The 23589-nt window shown below is 52.2% G+C and overlaps 8 protein-coding genes across 8 annotated transcripts; 2 read left to right on the top strand and 6 right to left on the bottom strand.

Annotated features, from left to right (window-relative positions):
- Positions 1-919: 919 nt before the first annotated feature.
- P152DRAFT_513640 (uncharacterized protein) lies at positions 920-1773 on the bottom strand (the record flags this gene model as incomplete). The annotated part of the gene is made up of 2 exons (XM_033682810.1): positions 1314-1773; positions 920-1270 (listed from the first exon to the last, which is right to left on the bottom strand). Exons 1-2 carry the CDS (start codon positions 1722-1724, stop codon positions 920-922), a joined length of 762 nt encoding a protein of 253 aa, XP_033535039.1. The 5' UTR covers positions 1725-1773.
- A 225-nt stretch (positions 1774-1998) lies between these two features.
- On the bottom strand, positions 1999-5003 carry P152DRAFT_465993 (WD repeat-containing protein; the record flags this gene model as incomplete). The annotated part of the gene is made up of 6 exons (XM_033680671.1): positions 1999-3614; positions 3661-3847; positions 3897-4463; positions 4513-4644; positions 4700-4825; positions 4875-5003. 6 exons carry the CDS (start codon positions 5001-5003, stop codon positions 1999-2001), a joined length of 2757 nt encoding a protein of 918 aa, XP_033535038.1.
- A 1150-nt stretch (positions 5004-6153) lies between these two features.
- P152DRAFT_434465 (putative cytochrome P450) lies at positions 6154-8097 on the bottom strand (the record flags this gene model as incomplete). Its single annotated transcript, XM_033677489.1, has 6 exons — positions 7786-8097; positions 7452-7726; positions 6759-7340; positions 6597-6704; positions 6382-6548; positions 6154-6322 (listed from the first exon to the last, which is right to left on the bottom strand). Exons 1-6 carry the CDS (start codon positions 8015-8017, stop codon positions 6154-6156), a joined length of 1533 nt encoding a protein of 510 aa, XP_033535037.1. The 5' UTR covers positions 8018-8097.
- A 300-nt stretch (positions 8098-8397) lies between these two features.
- On the bottom strand, positions 8398-10392 carry P152DRAFT_317611 (fucose-specific lectin). Its single transcript, XM_033675197.1, has 3 exons — positions 10253-10392; positions 10156-10199; positions 8398-10086 (listed from the first exon to the last, which is right to left on the bottom strand). The coding sequence occupies exons 1-3, from the start codon at positions 10307-10309 to the stop codon at positions 8715-8717; spliced, it is 1473 nt and encodes a 490-aa protein (XP_033535036.1). The 5' UTR covers positions 10310-10392; the 3' UTR covers positions 8398-8714.
- Positions 10393-13325: 2933 nt separating this feature from the next.
- P152DRAFT_465990 (FAD/NAD(P)-binding domain-containing protein) lies at positions 13326-17415 on the top strand (the record flags this gene model as incomplete). Its single annotated transcript, XM_033680670.1, has 4 exons — positions 13326-13445; positions 13495-14760; positions 15963-16070; positions 16513-17415. The coding sequence occupies 4 exons, from the start codon at positions 13326-13328 to the stop codon at positions 17413-17415; spliced, it is 2397 nt and encodes a 798-aa protein (XP_033535035.1).
- A 637-nt stretch (positions 17416-18052) lies between these two features.
- P152DRAFT_473131 (uncharacterized protein) lies at positions 18053-18520 on the bottom strand (the record flags this gene model as incomplete). Its single annotated transcript, XM_033681206.1, has 1 exon — positions 18053-18520. One exon carries the CDS (start codon positions 18518-18520, stop codon positions 18053-18055), a length of 468 nt encoding a protein of 155 aa, XP_033535034.1.
- A 1595-nt stretch (positions 18521-20115) lies between these two features.
- On the top strand, positions 20116-22187 carry P152DRAFT_457762 (phosphate transporter family protein). Its single transcript, XM_033679296.1, has 3 exons — positions 20116-20307; positions 20363-21523; positions 21571-22187. Exons 1-3 carry the CDS (start codon positions 20195-20197, stop codon positions 22016-22018), a joined length of 1722 nt encoding a protein of 573 aa, XP_033535033.1. The 5' UTR covers positions 20116-20194; the 3' UTR covers positions 22019-22187.
- Positions 22188-22748: 561 nt separating this feature from the next.
- P152DRAFT_448707 (uncharacterized protein) lies at positions 22749-23437 on the bottom strand (the record flags this gene model as incomplete). Its single annotated transcript, XM_033678073.1, has 2 exons — positions 22749-23350; positions 23401-23437. The coding sequence occupies 2 exons, from the start codon at positions 23435-23437 to the stop codon at positions 22749-22751; spliced, it is 639 nt and encodes a 212-aa protein (XP_033535032.1).
- Positions 23438-23589: the final 152 nt, after the last annotated feature.

Raw genomic sequence — 23589 nt, 5'->3', positions numbered from 1 at the left:
CTGGACGCCTCATTGGTGGCATTGCCCCCCGGCCTCACATCATCAGATCCTTCCAACATTCCTCTAACATCCCCAACACGAAATCGTGGCAAGGCGGAAATCCAACATTTTCTCCTCTCCGCGTCGCATTGCCGATGCAGATATTATTCCGGGAAGATTTTTATTCTGTTGAGAACCCACTGTTAGAGCTTGAACAAGTCACTTGGATGTGGGCAGCAATAAAGGACTGGTCCCCCAACCCGCAACTGGCCGTTGCCACTTGTCGGTGACCAACTCGGTGATTGCTGTTGGACTGTTGGATTTTGGAGTCATTAGAGCGTGGAGGGAAGGAGCGACGAAGAGGCTCATTTCGCTTTCCATCCGCTAAAGGCACTTGCCAAGAGGCCAAAATAACGCCGAGCGGCAGTGACCAGGACACAGGCGGGACTCACCAACTTCACCAGGCCAACCATGCGATGGGCCATCAGCCAATTTACTTGAGATCGACACTCTTCACTCTCCCTGCCGCCCAATAAGCCAGTGGTTTCATTAAACAAATACGAACATCCCACGAGGAAAGGTTATTTGCCTTGTCAATATCGCAAAAGTCGATAGATTGAAAAGGAGGCAATATCCCATTCACTCTTAGTGCGAGAAAAACACCACGCATTCGCGCCATCTGTGGTGATCGTCGCTCTCGTGTATTGGACTATTGATGATATCGTAGACCAGTCACTTTGTCACGAACGCGACTCAGCATGACGAATTTCCCGCCGGATCCATTGGCTCTCCCATACCAAAAGCGCGTTCCGTTTGACCGTTTCACTCAAGTCCCATCATGCCAACGCAGCGCATATCTCTTTGGGCTTCTCTATCGTCCAACCACTCCCGGTTTTCGTTCGGAACATTTGGTTGCGACTGGCGCCAACGCAGAGGATCTCTACCACCCGAATGTTGCACTGTGTGAGCCCGATTGTGTGGCCTGGTGGCCCCCTCCAACGACCCTCCAATGCGGTCGTGCTCGTCGAAGGATCTCTTCTCGTCTTCTCTGAGCTCTCCCTCCTCCGTTTTCTATGCCGTGGTACCCTTCACCACTCTGTCTTGCGGTGCTGGTACCACCACGGGTAACGCATTGTCTCAGAGTCTCGTGCTGTGCTTTGACAGGTACCAATTGCCGCCGTTCGAGCTCGGCTCCTGACGTCCTTTTTGTCCCGTCTCTCCCCGTTTCATGGCGCGCCTCTCGCCGGGTACGACCGACCGCTCCATGGTACACTGTCTGCTGCTGTTTGGCCTGTACCGTGTCCAGTGAGCACTGTCTGAATCGCGTAGAGTACATCTGCGTTTTTGGGGACTTTTCGTTTGGATCTGGGTCCGCTACCCGCTGGCTCCAGTCCTCCCGCACTCCGTTGGCACTTCCCGTGGACTAAATCTAGTTTTAAATGTGCCGGAACACAGCCTATCATGAGGCTTTTTGCACGTGGCGCCGACCAGTGTAGGGCGGGAGAAGCCGCCGTCAAGGTAGCGTGCGATGCGCAGCTGCTATGAGAGATTTGCACAAGAAAGAGCGTCCGGATCACAGTCGCGATGATATGGCCGTTTGACGCGACGTAGATATGCGCATCACCTCTTTCCTCGTTCGCTTCCGTATCGAAATCAACTCCAAACCTTGTCGAAGGGGAGAACATAGAAGTCACGAGAGCGAATATAGGTAAGGACATTGCATCCACGAATAGACCAGACATCATGAATCAAGGAGATAGTTCTTAGCCACAATAAGAATATGATCGCGGTAGGATGTCAAAGTAGCGTCTTATGCCATAAGGTACAGTAGGCAGCGGTGAAGCCAATTCTATTGCTGTAGGGTATCTATATCGTCATCCAGAATAACCCCATAACGCTGAATCTCCCGATCACGGTCCCGAAAACATCAGGAGCCAACTTTTGACTCCCGTTCCCAAACCAACCCCTCAATTTATCAATCATCAAAACGCCTATGCTACCCACAGAACCGCGACCGACTCACCGTCGCGGCAACTCCCGGAAAACATACTCAAACACCTCCTTCCCTTTCATCAGATTCACCAGCCGGATCCGCTCGTTGTCCAGATGCGCCGAATCGCTCGCCTGCCCGATCGGCAGCTGTGCCGCTGGCGCATCGAACTCCGTCTCCAAGAACCGGATCGCGGGGATCGACCCGCCTTCTCGGATGTACAGTGGGCGCGCGAACGGCGCCGGCTCGCGGCTGGTCTCGGCGATGGGCGATTCGGGGGCCGCGGCGTTGCCGCTCCTATTCGCGGCCGGTTGGGACGCGGTGTCGAGATCGGCGACGCGGGTGCTGGTGCGCGAGAGCGTGGACGAGGTGGCTGGGCGGGTCGTGGGGGATGGAACGTGGCCGGTGGATGGGATGTTCTCTTTCTTAGCCCCCTCGTCACCATTCGCTTTCGCGCCGGCGAATTTCGACGCGTGAAAGCTGCTCCGTCGCCGACCCCATTGGTCGCCCCAGCTCTTCACCAGGCCCTCCTCCAACGTCTGGTAGATCTCATTGTGCACGTCACCCAACCAGGGTTCGGCGCGGTGGTCGATGGCGACAGTGAGCTTGTTCTGGCTACCGAGGCTGGCGAATTGCTCCTGGAGGAAGGACTCGAGCTGTTGCGAGATCGCTTCCGCGGACTGGTTCGGGACGAGGCGGAGGGAGATCGCGGCGCGGGCGAGCCGTGGGATGATGGTGGAGTTCTCTGGGCCGGAGGTGTGGAATCGGTGGATCGTGAGAGAGGCTTCGCGCCATCGGCGCATGAGGCTGGTGGCTAGCTGAATGGGGTCTCCGAGGTCTGGGTCGCGACGAATGAGGGTGGTGGTGATATGGTTGTACAGCTCGAGCTCTTCGGGAGTGAGTTTCAGGATCGGCTCGTAGAAACCTGGAATCTCGACATGGCCATGAGGCCCGGCTAGCTTTGACAGTAGGAGCACAAGATCCTTCAGCGACTCGTCGAGAAGGGCACTTCCGTCGACGCCGGAATGTAAATCAGGGTGGGCAGACTCGACTTGGACTGTAGCATGGATGACTCCGCGAAGACCGTACGTCAAGCAGGGGACGTCATCGTCCAGCCAGTAGCTGTTTGCGAGGAGGATCCAATCCACGTCCCCGATCAGCTTCCGGTTGCGACGAATCGTCTCGGCGAAGCCCCGCGACCCGCACTCCTCTTCGCCTTCGATGATGAAGATGATGTCCGATTCCAGCGCTTGGGATGTATTGAGTTGTGCGGCAGCGTAGATCGCCGCCATTATCGGTCCTTTGTTGTCGGAGACCCCTCGACCATACAGGTGCCCATCAATCCCGGACAATGTGAAGGGCTCTCGGAGCCATTTGCCTTGGGAGTTATCGGCTGCAATAACGTCGTAATGGCCATAGAAAAGGATTTTCTTTCTCTTGGTCGCGGTTTGGGGATTGCCACGGAATCGTCCATAGATAACAGGATTGAATGAGTCGCCGGACTTTAGGGATTCCGTCGTAGCCCCAAAGTTTTTCAGGACGGACCGAAGAAATGATGCTCCTCGATGGCAATCTCCTTTGAATCGCGAATCGGAAGATACGGTTCGATATGAGACGAATTCTTGCAATGACTCTAGCAGGTAGTCTATTAAAGTTAGATGAGTTTGTTACATCGCAGAAATGACTCTTACCGCTATGCGTCCTCCGTTTGTTTTCTCCAACGTCAATGCAGTCCTGAATATCCCATACTGCGATGGTACTGTCATTAGACCCTGTGACAAATACTGGCCGTCCGTTGAGGTTGATGAATGCAGAGCAGAGAATGCGTCCTCCGTGGGCTTGGAACTTAGAGATACGCTCATACTGCCTATTGAATTTCTGGAACAGTGTCAGTATATGATTTGTTGGGTAACGGCTGTAATATTACCTCAACCGTCCCGTTTACCCCCCCAGTGAACAGGTGTCCACCACCGACAGACATTGTCAAGACATCACCGACGTCTACTCTGAGGGTTCTGACCAGCTGTCTTGTTTCCAAGTCCCACACGTTCACGTCTCCATCTAATCGGCCGGTATAAAGGAAGGCCCCGTCCAAGACAAGGCTCAGGACAGAGTCGCCTTCTTCTCTGCCATCTTCAAGGGTATACAATTCATGTATCCGGCCGGAACCTTTCCCGTTGAGGCTCCAAACCTTAACGATACCGTCTCCGCCTCCCGATACCAGCACCTCTTCATCAGCAGGCGCATTCGGAAGAATGCCACGAGCCAATACCATGCAATATACGTAGCCATAATGTGCGAATTGATGTATGGATTGAGGGTCAATCTCAAGTGCCTGACCACCGTGCGCTTCCAGCGGGTCGTCTTCAACTTCGAGACGAGGGGTGCGAATGCCACCGGGACCGGTCGAGTCGAAGAAACGATCTTGTCGATAATGAGGATGGTCGGAGGGGCGTGGCGAAGGTCGACGGTCTTTCTCGCGAAGGTCATACCACTGAACACCGTCAATTATTGGTTCGTGTGCCTCAAAGGTAGGTTTATACTTGTATAGTTGTGTTTTGGGCTCCGAGGTAGACGGTCTTAGATTTGGAGGAGTAGCAAACGCAGAATACGTCTCCGATATCGTAGGTCGAGTAGATTGAGTATAATCTCCGGAGTGTCTTAGTGCACCAGACCTAGCAATCACTTGGTGAGCAAGCTGGTGGGTGCTAGAGTATCCGAGGAGCTCACGTTTACTATACGGTCGGCCGCACTTGAAAAGATAATGGTTTCCTTTTCACGAAGGCAGAGCCCAAGTACACTTCCCCTGTGTGCCTGGATATGCCCAATTCGTTCATAGGATTTGAGACTGAAAACCTATGGACAGATCAGCTCGATTCCAATGGACAGCGTTCACCAAGCGCACCAATATCTCTCCATTCTGTGTTCCCGCATATATTCGATCCTCGGATACAGTCAAAACCAATATTGACTTGTCATGTATCAGGCGATGTGTGAGCGACGGGCGTATATCTGCGCTCAAACCAAGGCTCATCTCTGCAGCTGGTCTATCATCGCGAATGGAGTTTGGACCAGTCCCTAGAGCCGTGAGCGAAGGGATCAATTCTGATACCGAACTGCCATCATCCGAGCTAGTGTCTGCCATCCTTTCCAATTCCAGCGCATTGTAAAAGTTCAGGAAGTGTTCGGACAATTGCTTGATATAAATTTGGATGTCAACAATTGCAACAAGCAAGCAAGGGACTCCAGCTGCCCCTCGGCCCTTGAGGTGTCCAATGCGCCCCCTTGCTAGCGGAATCGCTTCTCACCTCTCCCGACCCCTGTTGTTCTCACTTCTCATCCGGCGTCGACCGGCGTCCCTCCAGCTTCGATATCGGATTTCATCATCAAATACTGACGACTGACGAGACTAACGAAACTATCTTCTCAACTTACCTTGTTGATCTTCATCCCTTCTCATGAAGACTTTCCCATGATCTCTCCAGTCCATATCTGTTTGCAACGCCAATATCCATGACGGCTTCGTTCGACACGGACCTGAGTCTGCGTATTTTTCTTCCATGACGGTTTCCTCACCGTATTTTCATTCCAGTCATAACTGATGGCGTCTTTCATGGACTTCATTGCATCATCTCATCCCAGGTTCTCATCCGAACCCTATCAACCTATATAAGTAGGTACAATATACAGCGGTGTGCTCGTTTGAACTCGACAAACGAGGGAACTCCAAGACATTCGGCAGTTTGACTACTCTGCAGGTTGCTACAGGTTCGTGCAGGTACACCGCATCAAAAAGTCCGACCTCCAGTCCAGGGTGTGTGACTATCCTACCTACTACGATGAGGTGATGGCTCGCCTCGTTTGACGACGTGGCGCGATGGATTTTGTTCGGTTGGGATGGCTTTCATAGCTTGGATGTGCCAACTGCCAACGGCACTTTGCCCATCTACTCTTGCAACTCATGGGATGATGGACAAACGCCCGGTGAATTGACTAGTAACTGTCGAACTAGAGCACCCGTCTTCACTGACTACAGCAGCTAATCTACTATGCGCCCTCGGTCTTTACTACTTTTCTGATGCTAGGCGGAACAGGTGAGTCCCGCAAAACGAATGTAGGCGTACAATTCCACACATGAAGAAGCCCAAGTATTGGGAGTTTGCCCATCCCCAACTCGCGGAAGTTCAAACACTTTCGGTCAACACCGCGCGAATACCCCTCGACCATGGAACCACAGCAGCCACAAAGGCATCGTGGTGCACTTGCACATCCTCTAATGTAGTCTGATAGAGCTCCATCTCGAACCTCCTGACAATGACCGCGGTAGCAAGCACGATTTCCGCAGTGGCGAGGCTAGTTCAAAGGTACGTCAGTTTCGACCGCATGTTAATGAGAAAAGTCGAGTCACGTACTGCATCCCAATGCATTGTTGGGTGCCTTTGCCCCAGCTCACCATGTATCTCTCGAGATTCGACCTCTGTGCTGCTGTCCCCATCCACCGTTCTGGAATGAATTTCTCCGGCTCTGGGAAGATCTCCGGGTCGGAGAGAACGAAGTACGCAGACTCCGATACGGGGGTCTTTCACAGGCTTAGTCGATACCACAAGAGCTAAGGATGTGAACTCACATTCGGTGGGATTTCCCAGTCTTGGTACTTGATCGGTTGATCGGATACACGAGGTTGCCGACTGGTCAAACCATGTGAGAGCCTCAATCCTTCGCGCATGCAACCGTACTATTTTCTGTTACCATGACATCCTCAAATCAGAAGCTGAAAGTCAAATCTTACCAGGTACGGAATTTTCTCCAACTCGACCCAGGGGGGCACATTGTTCGGGTCTGGCATCACCTCCATCAGAGCGGCCTTGAGCTTAGCGTACATTTCCTTGTCCTTCAAAAGATAAAAGAGAATGGACGACAAAGCTCTGGCCGTCGTGTCTGTGCCCGCTATAATCAACACATTACCATCCGCGTTCAGTCGATTCAAAGACTTTTGCTCTGGTGGAAGGTCGCTGTTGATTAATGCATCGAAGACGGTTCTGTCACTCTTGCTCTCCTTTTCAACTTTCCCTTCCATAATTTTGATGATCTCCTTTCGAATAGCGAGTTTGGAATCCAAAAGCATCGCGAAAGCCGGACTAACCAAGGCAGCGGCCCATCGAGGCAACTCTTGCAGGTATATTGGTAACATTGGGAAGAGTCTAATGAACCCTATTGACTCCAAGCTTTCGGTCTGCGAGTCCTTATTTTCGGGATTGAAATGGGTATGATCGAGGTGCTTCCAGTCCTTTGCGAACGAATAATCGCAGATGACGTCCTGAGTGAGCGCGAAAAAGGCTACATCCAGTCGTACGACGCCTTTTGGGTCTGGCTTGGGTTCGCGAGTCCGGATCTCCTTACCACCTGTCCATCCCTCCTCCCGGCCTGAGATTCTCCGTTCCTCGGCTCGGGCTTTGGCCAGCGCAGCATCACCTTCCCCAACGAACTCCTTCAGTCGAGTAGCAAGCTTCGAGACCTTCTCCTGCAAAACTGGCTCCAGCTTGGAAACGGTGCTTCTTGAAAAGAATGGGTTCAAAGGGGTTCGGCGCTCTTTATGGGTCTTCGAGTCCGAAGCCGCGAACACGCTCTCTGGGCTTCCGACCATGGTACTCAACCGAGCCCATCTATCGGCTTTCCTACCCTTGGGAGCATACAAGGTCTCGTAGAAATGCGAGTCCTTGATGTGGATCTCGTCTGCGTTAATCCGAATAATGGGGCCTACACCATAAGTGCCGTTACCATCAGGGTCGTAGCTCAGGTGTCTTTGTGGAGCCTACCATATTTCCTATGCCATTTCTCAATCTCCCACATCATCCTGCCAGGCCTTACAACATCATAGTAGAATGTATACCACGCCGTTATCACCGGGAGCCTCGGTCCCGGGAACTTCGCCAGCGGGTGGAAACAGAGGAGGTATACAACGTCGAAAACCCAGTACACAGCATATGCCACCAGCACCGCACCCACGATCGAGGTGCGGTCGTTCCAATCGATTTCCAGTATCGGCATGACGAGAAGCAAGTGTCACTAACGACTACAAGAGCAAGGGAACGAAATGTTATGCGATCATGATATATCCAGGACTTTGGGATTTAATACTGACTGGAAGAGGGGTAGAGCGCCACCACTGCATCTCAGGGACAGCCGAAGACACGCCTTTGATGTCCATGACTCGTCAACTCTAAACCTCTAACCTACCCGCTACAGGCCCTGGTCACGAACGGGCTGGCACCCCCCCCCCCCCTGTTTCTTCTATCAACTCAACCTCCATTGTATGGCACAGGCTGGGGGGGGTGCCAGCCCGTTCGTGACCAGGGCCTGTACGAGCGTCCCGAGCCGTCGGGAACTAGTGGCTTTCTCCCCTACTAGAGTCTACTACGGAGTCTAGACCAATTCGGAACCAAAATTGCTTTTCTGGCTGTATGAATGTATGTATCGTCATTCGTGGGTTGTATCAGCAAATCCTTGCACCTCGTGCTTGACTGTGCATCGGAATCATCTGAGACTTCCGGATTCAACGCCTTTTACATGAGCTATCGGGTGGCGTTGATAACGCCAATGTAGGACAATATATCTTGCGATTGCATTGACTGGTGAAACTTATGATTGCGCTGCACCTTTCTCCCAGCGGTCAGATAGCAGAAGTTAGTCGAATGAATAGAATGCCGTCGCTGTGGTGGCCTCCTACTTCCCAGATTTCACAATCCTACTCCAAATTTCCGAACAATGCTTCCGGATCGGCTGGACTGACGACCTTGCTCACAGAGAGCGTGAATGTGGTTGTCACTATCCTTGATCTCGACCTTGGATTGTCAGGAGAGGTGAATGAAGTGATGGACGTCGTCGACTTCGACTCGGGCTCATCCCCGGATCCGACAGTCGGCTCGGGAGTTGTCGAGGACGAATCGATCTGCGTTAGAGCAGGACCACCAGGTGCCGCGGTAACAGTGACCGTCTCGTAGACCGTGATGATCTGCTGTGGCTCCTGTGCAGGCGTGCTTTGAGGAGCGCTGCTCTCCTCCGGAGGCGCCTGCATGAACGATCCGCCACAGTCCTCCCAATCCGGTCCTTCTGGCGTCCATTTCCCGCCGTCCCATTGTTTGTGAACCATCTTATTCTGCCTCCCCGAACAAATGACGGATATTTTCCCATCGTCCCAGGTCGCGACTCCGGGCGCGCTCCGACAGGACCCGCGCAATGTCTCCCACTCACTCCACCGATTGCCCCGCCATTCTCGATGCCATGCTTGCCCATCGGTCCCAACACCGTAGACGTCCATCCTGCCGCTGCCTGTTGACACGGCTCCCGGCGTGCTCTGGAAGCTCCCTCCGAGTGACTGCCAGCTGCTCCATCCAGTCCCAGCCCACGACTTGTACCACATCTCCTTGTTGGTGCCAACGCCGAAAACACACATATGCCCCTGTCCCCACGACACCGCCGCTGGCGGGCTCGTAAAGGCCCCCCCCATCGGTTCCCATCCCTCCCATCCATTCCCAGAGTTACTCCGGTGCCACAACCCGGTATCCGCCCCAATCCCGAAGACATCGAGACGGTTCGAACCCCACGAAACAGACGCCGGATGGCTCGCGAACTCCCCGCCGAGACTCTGCCACGGCGTCCAGCGGCCCTTGAAATGCGCGCTATGGTATAGTTGCGAATCGTCCTTGCCGACCGCGAACACGCTCATGTGGTCGCGCGCCCACGAGCTCGCCGCGGGCGGGGAGTCGGTCCGAAACACGCCGCCCAGAGTCTCCCAGACGGACCAGGTGGTCGCGTTGTCCGCGCTGGCAGACTTGTGCCACACGCTGCCGTCGTCGTTCACCGCGAAGGTGGAGAGGAGAGGGTCGTCGTCGACGTCGATCGCGTTGCCCCACGCGGCGGCCGCGGGGGCGGAGCTGAATTTGCCACCGAGGACGTTCCAGGCGGGGCAGGAGGAGGGGGTGCCGACGTCGGTGGAGTCGCGTCCGTTCCAGGAGGAGTGGTATAGGCCACGGTCCGCGCCCCATCCGATGATGTGGCGGTTGTTACGGCCGACCGAGAGGATGGCGAGGGAGAGGGAGAAGAGGGTTGTTGCCGTCCTGGATTATATGTCAGTAAAACGTGCCATAGCGCTTGGATAAGCCTGCTATGTACTCCGTAACACATACATTATTCTCAGAGAGTTTTGGCTCCCTTGTCTAGGAAATGAGGGGTAGAAGATTGAATGAGTGCCAGAACCCCATTGTTAGACTGCACTTTGCTTACTATATAGCAAGATTCGTTTATGAAGGATTTCAGACAAATTCCAAAGAAGAAGACCATTGCTGACCCAGTCCTTCGTCTCCATATCTGGTCCAATTTCGGTTATACGCCATGTTCTCCCTCTGCTTCGATGTAAGGTGTGAGACTGCAGTGAACCAAGAAGCGATTAAGTGGACTTATATTGAAAATGCATGCAGTAAGCCAGAAGAGATGAGGCCGTTGCAAATCACGTTGTAAACCCCATTCTGGGGCCATGTCGATACTCAACTCTGATTGAACCAACATGAATACGATGCAGTAATATGACCCAATAAAAAAGACATTCAGCGGCATTCCATAAGGAGGCCAATAAGCATGATCCGGGGAATTTGGGAACCTCATATAAAAGCAGATCATATAGCACAATTAGGCCACCAAGATAAAATGACGAATGTTCTAGACCGATTCGGCCAGTCTTCAGAATTGAAACAGAAGATGACTGAGGATGGCTGGAATGAAAAGGCATGGGATATGCCATTGTACCCTGTGTATTTACAAACTCTTTTGAGGCTGCTGGAGTCTTCAGTGAGTTCAGAGCAACCACCGAGATGCGATCTACACAACGATCAGGATGGTAGCATTTGATCGACTTGTAGGCTGTTCATCAGTTTATGGCACCGTACCCTAGCATCCTTATCGTCTGTCCCGTTAAACTAAGAACTAACTTAGTTAACTTAAGTTAAAGTTAGGCCGAGGTGTAACTTAGTTAGTTGAGGCCTAACTAGTTAACTTCCTGTTCATCCTGCGTAGCCTGTTCGTCCTGCTTATCCAGCTTGGCCTGCTCATCCAGTTCGTCCTGTTCGTCCAGATTGTCCACCTTGGCCTGCTCGTCCCGCTCGTCCCGCTCGTCCAACTTGTGCAGCTTGGCCTGCTCGTCCTGCTCGTCCTGCTCGTCCTGCTCGCCCAGCTTGTTCATCTTGGCCTTCTCGCCTAGCTTTGCCAGCTCCTTCAGCTTCGCCTGCTCGTCCACGAAATTTTCCCAATCCCGCCAGTCCCGACAGTCTTGACAGTTTTAGAACTCATGGGCGTCATGCACGGTGTGCCAGTCCTTCCATTCCTGCTCGTCATAGTTGTCATGTTAGTGTTACTTAGCTAGTAGTTAAAGGTTCGCGATGATTAATAGACATGATATCTGTCACTCGGACGTACGACAAGGATGTCGATGTTGTGTTACTAGAATCCAGCCACATTGGACCAGTAAAGTGCATCTTCAACTGTACAGTCTCTCCGCAAAAGTCTGCGCGTCCCGACGTTTTTCCGCGACGCGTTCGAAAAGACGCGTTTTCCACCATCTTCTCTAGATAATATATTATATATGTTTCCACGTACCCTTTACGTCAAATTGACGTAAATCGTCGTCGTAATCAAGAGTTATCTCCTCGATCAAGAGGCATCGTTTTTGGACTTCATTTAGCAGGAAAAACGCCTACCCAGACCGCCCGTGCCACTGAATTGCCTGAGTCGACCGTCAGGACGGTGGTGAACCGTTTCCCAAACCGCCCCCATGGAGCATCAGCACCACGTAGTGGAAGACCTCAAATATACTCTGAGCGAGATAAACGGTTGCTAATTCGAATCGCACGGGTAAAACCCACGATTAATTACCCTCACCTTATCAGGGAGGCCGGTCTCTCGATTTCCCACGACACGGCCTACCGCATCCTAAAGTCCGCGAATATCACCAATTGGCTTGCCAAAAAGCGCCCTGCCTTGTCCCCCGAACACGCCAGCATACGATTAGTCTGGGCCCGGACGCGAATTGGATGGGATCTGGACCGTTGGAGAAATATCATATGGTCGGATGAGTGCTCTGTAGAGCGCGGAAAGGGCAAGAAACGGGAATGGGTGTTCCGCACGCCCGCACAGAAATGGGACCCCAAAATGATCCAGACATATAAAAAGGGGAAAGATGTGAGCGTGATGGTATGGGGAGCGTTCTCTATAACCGGCGGGAGGAGTCGTATGGTGGTCCTTGACCGCGATTTCGTCGCGAAAAAGCAGGGCTACTCTGCGGAGTCGTAACTCGCCTGTCTTGATCACGAATTGGCTGAAATGTGGGATCCGGGTCTTGACTTTCAACACGATAACGCCCCCATTCATACAGTCCATTCGGTGCGCGATTGGTTTGCGGAGAAGGGGATTACCGTGATGGATTGGCCCCGTACAGCACGGATTTGAACCCCATCGAGCACATCTGGCGGTGGCTGAAGGAGAAGCTCCACGAATTTTTCCCGGAGATATATGATATCAAAGGTGAAAAGGCCGTACGTGAGGCCATAGGAGAGGCTCTCCAGGAGTGTTGGCGATTAATTGAGGAGCGTTGCTTTATTGCGGTGGTTCAGAGCATGCCGGATCGCCTGCAGGCGGTGATCGATGCGGGAGGGTGGCAAACTAAATATTAAATACGACGAAATTAGTATCGCTGAAATCCTTGTGAAATTTCCGATCTAATAGGCTGATTTATATAGAGCTCACGGTATTGGTAAGAAAGTTATGCCCACTGATTGTTTCTGTATGGTTTGAGGAATTTGGCGGGGAGACCCCGCACGCGCAGACTTTTGCGTTAGTACTGTACCTGCAGGAGTTGGAAGTTACATTCACCAACTCCTGAAAGATTTGATCTCCAATATTATCGATTTTAATAGGAACATAATAGTGTAAGGACGGAGTACTAAGGAGATCGTTACGGGCGAGTGAATCGGACCGCGGGATGATTTAGCTCCCGATGCCCCGCCGGGCTGCTGCAAATCTCGTGATGTCACGGATATTAGTCCATCCGCTTGAAGGCGAAAATTGCGCCTCACCCAGTTACGTCTCTCACCTTTCTCTTGTCGCATATTATTAATGTACACTTGAGTGATTCCTAGTTCTATCGCGTTGTCGATAAGTTGAGCGTCAAGAACACTCGTTGGATCGCGTACCTAAGGCCCTGATAAGATGAATTCGTTCATGTGATTTTCTCTATTCTGGATCTCTCCACAGTTTCTTTCCACGTTTCTGGAACCGCTGGTCGGCCAGAAGAAAAGAGTTGATAGCCATGGAGGAGAAGCGCAGAACTCGAGTCGCAATCGTCGGCTCTGGCATGGCCGGGTTGGTTACTGCATACCTGCTGAACAGAGACCAGCGAGAGCGGTACGATGTCACCGTCCTCGAACAAGTGAGCTACACCTCATCGCAATGAATTCTAGATCACTGACATGGCATAGGGCGATAAGCTGTCCCTTGACTCTGCCTCTGTCTCGGTTCCAACAAGGTCGAATACCCATTCCGAACGAATCGATGTTCCAATGCGCGCATTCGCTGGAGGATACTACAACAACCTCAAAGCGATGTACGATTTCCTAGAAATATCATACCATTCGCAGCCATTTCTCTTCGCATTCTCCGAATTTAAAGGACACGACCAGAACCATCCTCCGCTCTCGGAGGAACCTTACTTCATCCACGCTTCCAATAACCATCGGATACCCCCGCCTCGACCTGCCGGAGTGGACTTGGTCAGCCATATCATGGAGATAATGTATCTACTCTTCTGGTATTCGTGGTTCACCGTATGTTGCCTCCTTATGGCTCCGCTGGAAGCCAACTCAGAGGGGTTGTCTGAAACGTTGGAAGATTATACAAGGCGAATCCGGCTTCCCCTATACTTCTCGTCTCGTTATCTTCTGCCACTGATCGCCAGTGTCACCACATGCCCCCGCGATGTCCTCCTCCAATTTCCAGCGCGAGATGTGGTGGATTACAAACTACAAACACATGGTGCCCCACATTATACCGTGTCGAACGGGGTAAAGGACGTACAGACGCTTCTAGCAAGAGATATTCGTGTCCGGTTCCGCTCCAGGGTTATATCTGTGAAAACAGATGAAGGCCAGTGTTCTGTTTCGTGGCGTAAGATGGGCGATGGGGAACTTGAGGAAACCATCACTGAGGACTTCGATCGAGTGGTGCTAGCGGTTGCTCCAGACGTGGTTGGCGAGATATTTGCGCCCCTGCAAAAAGCTACCAGCTGCATCCCGACGACCCGGGTCAAATCTGTGGTGCATACCCGTGACGCCTGCACGAAAGACAGTCCTAACAAAGCTCTGGATGGTTCGGATATCAGCACTACTGAGATTGGACCGGTGAGGGCGCAGCTGATCAATATTAGGTCCTGTTTGAGGTCTGGGCATACGGAGGCGGCGCATTTCCTGCCGTCAGAAGTTGTCGTTACGACCTGTCCATTGACACCCCTGTCGGATGAGACGGTGATTAGTTCTACAACATTTACCCGTGTTCTGAGGAGTCCTTCGAGTAGGGACGTCATCAACAGAATAATGGACAAACCGGACTCGGGCGCTGGTGAAGGGGGCGACACAGAGTGGAGAAACGGAGACGATAATATCTGGCTGGTGGGCGGGTGGTGTTGGGATGGTATGGTGCTTTTAGAAGGTTGCATGGTTTCGGCTATGAGAGTTGCTGATGAGTTTGATGTACATATACCCTGGAGGAAAGAGCGGTGACGGAATGGTTGCAATGAGTGGATGCATATACAGTCAACCTTCGCTATAACGATTGAATCCGTACAGGCGAATCCAATCGTTATAACGCGGATATCGCTAAAACGAATTTTCTTGGCAGCATTGATTGAGAATCCGTGCAGGGAATATTATCGCTATAACGCGAATATCGCTGTAGCGGTAATCGTTATAGCGGTGGTTGACTGTAGTATAGTAGCATAAGTGCTCTCAACTCAATGACATCGGATGTAAATATGCCCTGCTGCATGGAATGGACAGGAAGGGGGAGGAACAGAAGAGACTACCTAAGTATGTGTTGCATGGTCCAGTCTTTATTCATAGGGATAAAGAGTGCTTCAATGGAGAGGTTTTGCAACCTAGAAAACCATTTTACAACTCGATTTACAACTCCACAGAAAAAGCGGTTAATATCTCTATATAAGGTTAGCGTATAAACTATAATATTAAGCCTGAGGCAACGAGGCAACAAAAAGTTGTACAAGTTGTAAAAAATAATTTTAAGGCATCAACATTGTGGCCTAAGGCATCAAAAACTTTGGTTCCGGCCAATCAAACTTCACGCAAGTTCGTTAGCGCATTTTCAACCAGTTGTAACTCAATTACAACTGTTGTAAATGAGTTACAACTGTGGATCATCAAAATTTACACCGTAAACCCGATTAGGATCTAGGGCCAACAGAAAGGTGGGTTGAAGTGGAGTTGTAAAATGGTTTTCGAGGTTGCAAAACCTCTCCAATATCAACATCCAAAGTCTAACACATATATGGAGACGCTTAGGCTGGATACCTTATCAAGCAACAAACGGCATCAGGGTGGGTACAGGAAAGAAATGGATGGAAGAAGCTGGATTATGGAATATTGCCAGTAACAGGATAAAGAAGGACCATCCGAACTGTCGATTTAATACTAGACCATGACATGTTCATCTTAAATTTCAAGAACTCTCGACTCACTTCAACTCCGACTCCTTTTGTTGAATCTTCTCGTCAATACTGTACTGTTCTCCTACAGTTCTGAACGATGCTCTGCCAGTCTAACTCGAAGCGGAATAGCGGATTCAATCCATTGGACGGAATTGTATAACTTCCATATGGAGTTCCCCCGTCCTTCTCATCATCCTCCATAGCCCGACGAAACCGGCATCATGATTCTAGGTTCTATACTCGAATTGGTCTTGGGCATCACACTCTCCGTCGTACTTGTCCGGCTTTTCGGTCCACATCCACCCAGCCAAATTTCCAACGTTGTTGCCGCGTCGTTCGGTACTGGCATCTCGTCCGGAGTTCGGTCGTTAATCAAAGATGGATGGACGCCTCCTCCACAGCCCGACAAAACCGGAAGCATGAATTGGGGTTACATACTCGAATTGGTCTTAAGAATGATACTCTCCGTCGTGCTTATCCGGCTTTTCGGCTCAGATCCATCGGGCGTGATTACGTACGCTGCTGCGTTCAGTTTCGGTGGTGGCATTTTGCCAGCAGTTCGGTCGTTCATCAAGGATGGGTGCAAGTTTCCGACGCATGATGATACCCGCTCGGGCTTTTATGACTTGGACCACTACAAGCTCAACCTGAGGCCACTGACGGAAGCCGGAGTGACGCAGAAGGGTGAATCCTCAGCCCTGTGGATGAATATGGGATATTGGAAGGTCATGATCCACTGATGTAGACATTGTATATAGTCCTATGATCTGACATGTAACAGGACACGAAAGATTTCCAGACGGCGAGCGAGAGCCTCCTCCTGCAACTTTTGAAATTCGCAGGCTTGAGGTCCCCCGATGAAACGCCATCTAACCACCGTCACCACAACTTGGACGTCTTGGATCTCGGCTACGGTTGCGGCGATCAAATTCTGGCTTTGTTGCATGCTCAAAGTCCCTTCCGACTACCCGGGGGGCCGGTTTCGTCGTTCCGCTTGAATAAATACGTCGGCATCACGTTCAATCAAAGCCACTGTGATATCGCTGGTCAACGTGTGGGGCAACGAATATCTCACCGCGGACTGGAGGCGGACGTTCAGCTGTTTTGCGGTGATGCTGCGAATCCAGACGGATGGAGCCGAACGCTTTTGGGGGAGGCCGAATCTCTTCGAAACCGAGCAACTGAACGAAATGACGGGCTCTTGGTCCCAGGCACCGAAACGTGGGTTCTCGCACTCGACTCCATGTACCATTTCTCACCATCGAGGCTCCCGGTTTTGAAATATGCTCGTCAAACGTTGGACGCCTCGTTGATGACTTTCGATCTTGTGCTCGCTGACGACGTTTCTTCCCTGTCTCGCCTTGCGCTTTCGATGGTTGCAAAAATGCTCGGATGTCCGTTCGGGGCCTTCATGCCTGTACGCGAGTACCGTGAAATGCTCCGTACGGCCGGATATGAGGACGACAAGATCCAGATCCAGGACATCTCGGAGCACGTGTTCGAACCCCTGAGTCAGTTTATCGAGAGGCAAACCGTCGTGCTTCAGAAGGTTGGAATTAACATCGGGAAATTTGCTCTTGCGAAACATTTGTTCAGATGGTGGGCGAATAGCGGCTCTGTAAGGGGCATGATGGTCGTTGCAAGGACTTCTGAACAGAACAAGGACGAAGATGTTGTCATTTAGCCTTAACCACCTTTGGTACGTTTGAGACTTTTCCTGAGAAAGCAGCCCATATGGAAAAGCTCACCCAGCAACAGATGACGTCCCAACCAACACTGCTTACTGCTGGGTGTTCGTGAAAAGCCCTCAGGATGCCGAAAAGCCCTTCCTCTGTGCCTACGACATCCACAGTGGCTTTGATCTGCAAGGTGCAGCCGAGCACAAAGACGAAGAGGTATACTCGTCGAAAATGTGTCTCGGCATTGGTCTGAGACTTGACAGTGAATCCAAGCTGTCGCGGTAGGCTGTGCAAATATAACGGAAGAAAAAGGAGCAAATGTGGGAGGCCAAGGACAATGATAAAGTAGGGGGTCGATCGCAAATATGGAATGGCAGCAACGCAACCAAATGATATCGACGCAATCAGGGACAGGAGCGTCTTGGATGGCACCCACAAGGTCGAAGGAGACGGTGATTCGAGGGGAAATAGAATCACGGCTAGAAATGACAAATTTGATGCAAAGGAGATGGCAACGATCTGACCCAATAACATGAATGCCCATAGATATGGGATGTGTCGTCTGTTCCCTGCATGCCATGTCAACAACCGCTCCGCATTCCAATATCAAATGACGATCCGTCACTCAGCTTCCAGCGTGGATCAAAATGAAACCGAAAATTGATTGCTCTCACCTTCAAATCCCAGGAAGATACTCCAGGCCGTAGTGAAGGAGAAGATCTGTTGCGTCCACCACAGCCGCCCGGGCGTGTCCAGCGCTGTTCCCCACGCCTCCTTAAACAAAGAGCTCTCCTTCAGCCACAGCGCCAGTTGGGCTCCATACGGATGATCGGATGCCATGATCCCACGATGCGCGGCCCAGGCTCGGTAAGAAGTTGCAAAGAACGCAAACATATAATACCAGGTCGTCGCCAGGCTGATCATCGTGAGGATGCCGAAGAGTGGCCCTCTGCGCCCCGCATGAAGCCCTTTCGACTTGCCATCGGCGGCCAACCGTCGAGCCCTTCTACGGGCTTGGGTCGAGAGAAGATAGATGAGACGGGTGCTCAGCCCCGCTGCGAGAAGCATGTAGGCGGAGAAGATGCAGACTGCGCGGAAACCGGGGTCCATGGTTCCGTTCGAATGTTAGGAGGATAGGGGAGGGGACGGATCTCTGGAGGCGGGTTCTCGAAACCTCAAGACCTATGGCCTTGGAGATGGTGGAGAATGCACGAATTTTCGAGTGTAACATGGTGCAATGGAAAATTCTTCTATGATCACCGCGGCGTTGACTTTGAGGCTCTTGGTGCCGTCTTGGAGTCAACGTCCGCGGACAGGGATAGCATCAACTCAACCTCGTTACGGAATACTAACTCTACAGTCTACACAGTTTCCCTTGGCTTCGATGCATATATATTGAGCAAATGGTCAGCAGAGCGAAGATTCTGACGCAGATTATCCTCTCCAAATAATCTCATTTCAACAGTTGAATTAACATGCGGTCGTTGGTGTATCACGAGTGACGTTGGCAGTTGGGATTGTATATCGCTCGCAATGAAGATCAATGACGATCAATCATAGCCAAATTCGTTGGAAAGATCGATCGCATTTATCGGATGTTGCCCAGGTCATACCAAGCTCATGGCGCGATATATGGTGTATCAGGCCAATTATCAACGTTGCAATTCTGCACTCCGGCCTCCGGCGGTTTGCTCTTGGCAATGGGCGGATTCAACCTGCCAAGTTCCCGCGTTGCAACTTGCAAGGTAGGAGAAATTGAACGATCAAACCAGGGCAGCCGGGAGGGAGTACCAGTGGCGTCCATTGATTAAACCGGTCCGAACGAGGCATGAGAGCACGCGACCACTTGGACGGCTCTGAGACGACGAGCAAAACCATCACGATGTGGAAGTATGGGCTCTGGTTGGATGGTGGGTGTTCCGTAACGTGAGAGCCAAACCCCCAAAGCAGACTCATATATCCCGGATGAGGCAATGATATGCGAAGGAACCGAAGCTCTCGTAACTCAGTCATCGTAATTTTCCATCAATTTGTACATCGTGTTTCCTGGACTGGTTGTCACTGGCTGGGCAGATGAAGAGAACTTTCCTCCGGTTAAGGCGAGCATCGTTCAGAGATGGGGCATGCGTGGAGGCGAACGGTAGCGTGGGACGATTTCATGGGAGGATTTATGGGTACCGAAGAGAAATCAGTCCAACGACAGTCCATTCAACAGGAACGTGTTTTTGTGAATGGTCCTGCGGGGTCCAGAACACCTCGTGAAAGAGAATTTAGCGTAGAAGCCACATTCTCGATACCACCCCGCTACCTCCCAAATCTGCACATTGTGCGGGTGATGAGTAACCACAACCCCCCCCTAGAATTAAGTGGCTACTGATAATAATCGCCCATTGTTTGGCCGGGGGTGCTGAGAAATTGGCAGCCACCACAACAACCACAGGCGGTCGACCCGCTACCTAAATCAGACCGGAAGGCCGCCAAATTTTTCAGCCCTAGCTCGGTACCATATCTCCTTAATCTAGATGTGGTGGTACTGGTCTTGATATTATTCATAGTGCTAATTGTTTGGATTTAGCGGATCCGTATCTTCCACTGCATATGCAACCCCGAACAACTAGGTTATGAGCGGCGCCGTGCGTAGAACCCCCAGCCGTATATAAAATATCCATCTCCCCCATCACGTCTCCTACTCTGGATCCCCTACCTATAGCCTTGCCATCACAAGTTCACCACCCGGTCCACACGCCGAACCTTGAAAATCTTCATCGAAGACTCTTCATTATCATGGCTCCGGCCCTCAAGCGTTACGATTGGATCCTCGCGATCATCTCCATCGCCTTCGTTTGCTCGTCCTTCGGTAACGGTGCGAACGATGTGGCCAACTCCTTCGCTACGAGGTACGTAGCACACTGACGACGTTCAAGACGCCAATGCTGATTCAGATCCCAACAGCGTTGCTGCTCGCACCCTCACCATGCCGCAAGTCGGCGTGATCTCGGCGTGTACCGAGTTCGTTGGCGCCGTCGCCCTCGGATCCCGTGTCACCAGCACCATCAAGAACGGAATCATGAACATCTCCAAATTCGAAAACTCCCCCGCGGTGCTTATGCTCGTGATGGGATGCGCTGAGATCGGTTCCGCCTTCTGGCTTATCTTTGCGACCAGCTTGGGTTTCCCCGTTTCGACCACTCAGACCATCGTGGGCGCCCTGGTGGGTTCTGGCATCGCCTCCACCGCGACCATCAAATGGGAATGGTCCGAAGGCTCCGTGTCTCAGATCGCCGCATCGTGGGCTATCGCGCCACTGATCTCCGGCGCCATCTCTGCCATCCTCTTCGCGACTTTGAAGTTCGCCATCCTGGAGCGAAAAGACCCGTTGAAGCGGGCGCTGCGAGCCATTCCCGTGTACTTCGCCTTCACCGCCGGGGTGCTCACTCTGTTCATCATCGTCGAGCTGCCGCAATCTGAGGATCTTGAAAACTTTCCGCTCGGAACCCTCCTGGGCTCAATTCTCGGGGTCTTCTTCGGCATCCTCCTCTTCTCCATAGTCTTCATGGTCCCGTTCTTCCATCGCCGCCTGGTGCAGGAGGACAGCCGCGTCCGAATCTGGCACGTTCCGTTGGGCCCTCTCCTATACCGCGAAAACCAATGGCTGTATTTCCCCGGCGCCGCGGACAGTGAAATCGTCACCGACTATTATGAAGAGGGTCATGACCCTAGGTATCCCGAAACCACACAGGGCGAGAAGTCTTTCGATATCAATAGCAACAAGTCCACAAACGAAATCGCTGGTAAGGATGTTGAGGCCGCCACGGGCGAGTCCACCGCCGTCCCCAATACCACCGGTGAACCAGTTCGACTCCGAAAGAGGAGGCCCGAGCCCGAGGAGCGCTGGCTGGTGCCGGTCAGACATCTCCCCATCTACCATCCGAAGAAGCTCTTGAACTGGCTCAAGTGGTTAGCGCTTCAGGGTGTCAGCCGAGACTGCATCACTCACCAATCCGAGCACATTCGCAAGGCTCATTCCCTAGCTACCCGCTACGACAACAGGGTCGAGCATCTGTGGACCTATGCCCAAGTCGTCAGCGCCATGATGATGTCCATCGCTCACGGGTAAGTTAGCAACCCGCATATACCGTATCTATACTGACCATCCCCAGTTCCAACGATGTTGCCAACGCTGTCGGTCCCTGGGTCGCCACCTACGACGTCTACATGACTGGCGTCGTGGAGTCGAAAACCGACACCCCCATCTGGATCCTCGTCATCGCCGGTATCCTCCTCGGCGCCGGCTTCTGGTTCTTCGGCTACCACATCATCCGCGCCCTAGGCAACCGCATCACCCAGCTCTCGCCCACCCGCGGCTTCAGCATGGAGCTCGGCGCCGCCATCACCGTGCTGATGGCCTCCCGTCTGGGCCTGCCCGTATCCACCACCCAGTGTTTGACCGGTTCCGTCATGGGCGTGGCGCTGATGAATTTGTCGCTCGGAGCCGTCAATTGGCGCCAGATGGCTTACATCTTGATGGGTTGGATGCTCACCCTCCCGTGCGCCGGGTTGATTTCGGGTCTGTTGTGCGTGATGGCGCTGAATGCCCCTCATTTCTGATTTGCGAGACTGTTTCGAATGGCGTAATGGGATTAAGATACCTCTTTTCAGTTGCAGCTGAGTTCTTCGCATGATAGCGTGCACATTCCATAGCTCCATAGCTCCATAGCTCTGGAGGTTTATGATGAAATAGATGACGATAAACACTTAGCTTTATTCACACTGGTATGCAAGGTGGATGAATCGTGGTCGTGTACACTCCTGTCGTGATTTCGCAACGATCTGTGGCTACTAGATACGATCGCCCGCTCGACTCCGCACCATTCCCTCGATTGGTGGATTTATTGTTGATTAATATTTCTGCTTCCAAACCAAGCATCTTTGTGATGGGACACTCTCGTAGGCGTAATCCTTTGTCACTGTTGACAGCGTTCCAATCACGTTAATCAAAACCGGGAGTTCCGTGCAATCCCGAAGTGATGTTAACTCGATGCATAGCCGCGATTGCCCAATTTCGAGGGTGAGCCGCACTTTGTCGTGCACACCTCTCAACAGGAGACCCGACCGCTGCCATCGCAACCAAACCTAGGGCTCCAGGATGCGTTGCGAATCTTTCCCATCCGGGCGCATTTTGGCTCATGAACACACTGGATAGTGCGGGATCAGACGGAGAAAAGTCCACGATAGATCACAATCGAGGCTCCGCGAAGTAAACCATAGTGGCTGATCCGTGACGTGTCCTCCTGGAAAAGAGAATATCCCATACCTGACATATCATAGCCTCCACCCATCAAGCCGCCGCCCTCCGCCTCTCCAACACCTGTGCCCTCAACGTCTCCACCGCAACCCCCGTCTCCACCATCATCCTCACCCCCGTCTTCCACGCTGTTTCTAGCCCTCGCAACTCGCCCTCCACCTCCCTCTGCATCCCTTCACGTTCCGCATCCACTTGCTCCACCTCGTCCCGCCGCTGCGCCAGCTCTTTTTCCAATCCGCGCAGGATCGCCTCCATGTCGTGGTTCCCGATCAACCACGCGTTCTTCCCGAACGTCTCGAGCAGCGCGAGTGCGTGGGTTCGCTCGGTTAGATAGCTGTGCGAGGTGTAGGCGCGCCGGAGGGTACGTTTCCATGCTTCTAATTCATTTTCGGGATGCGTGGGATCTGCGTCGGCGGCGGAAAGCGCTTCGTAGCGAGAGAGATCGATGCCGGTGTTCGGGTCGCGTGGGGCTTTCGAGTCGATGCGCCGGAGCTCCTGTTGCATCAACAGGGTGAAAGTTGGTTCCCAGGTCGGGACTGAAGCGTGGAGTGTAGTCGTATGGGAGGCATCGAGTTCCGAAGATATCAGGGAGTCGATAGCAGCGCGTGCGGAGGGAGATGGTTCTGGGTCAAGATCTGGAAGGATTAGCGACGAACATGGAGGAAATGGGGTATTGAGTACATACGTGGTAGGGCATCGGGGAATTCTTGAATGAGGACCATTGCGTTAGAAGCAGTGAGAGGCTCTGTATAGGATGAGGTTGTTGATATCGCCATTCCCATAAAGACTCTTGGGCTTTCGGACGTGGAGATGAAGATTATTCCGCTAACCATAAAAGGCCTAGCTCCTGTCGTTCCCTGGACCTCTTGTTTTT

This window comes from Eremomyces bilateralis (assembly GCF_010015585.1).
Source record: "Eremomyces bilateralis CBS 781.70 unplaced genomic scaffold P152scaffold_7, whole genome shotgun sequence".
NCBI classification, from domain to species: domain Eukaryota; kingdom Fungi; phylum Ascomycota; class Dothideomycetes; order Eremomycetales; family Eremomycetaceae; genus Eremomyces; species Eremomyces bilateralis.
The sequence above is the reverse complement of the archived record's forward strand: the minus strand, read 5'-3'. Positions and strand labels throughout refer to the sequence as shown.

Bases quoted from the DNA above. Each gene is read 5' to 3' on its own strand.
- P152DRAFT_317611 (XM_033675197.1), bottom strand. From the start codon at position 10,309: ATGGTCTTCTTCTTTGGAATTTGTCTGAAATCCTTCATAAACGAATCT. The intron at 10,200-10,252 runs GTAAGCAAAGTG...TCAATCTTCTAC, and splicing joins TAAACGAATCTTGCTATATA to CCCTCATTTCCTAGACAAGG. The intron at 10,087-10,155 runs GTATGTGTTACG...CATATAATCCAG, and splicing joins CAAAACTCTCTGAGAATAAT to GACGGCAACAACCCTCTTCT.
- P152DRAFT_457762 (XM_033679296.1), top strand. From the start codon at position 20,195: ATGGCTCCGGCCCTCAAGCGTTACGATTGGATCCTCGCGATCATCTCC. The intron at 20,308-20,362 runs GTACGTAGCACA...AGATCCCAACAG, and splicing joins GCCAACTCCTTCGCTACGAG to CGTTGCTGCTCGCACCCTCA. The intron at 21,524-21,570 runs GTAAGTTAGCAA...GACCATCCCCAG, and splicing joins ATGATGTCCATCGCTCACGG to TTCCAACGATGTTGCCAACG.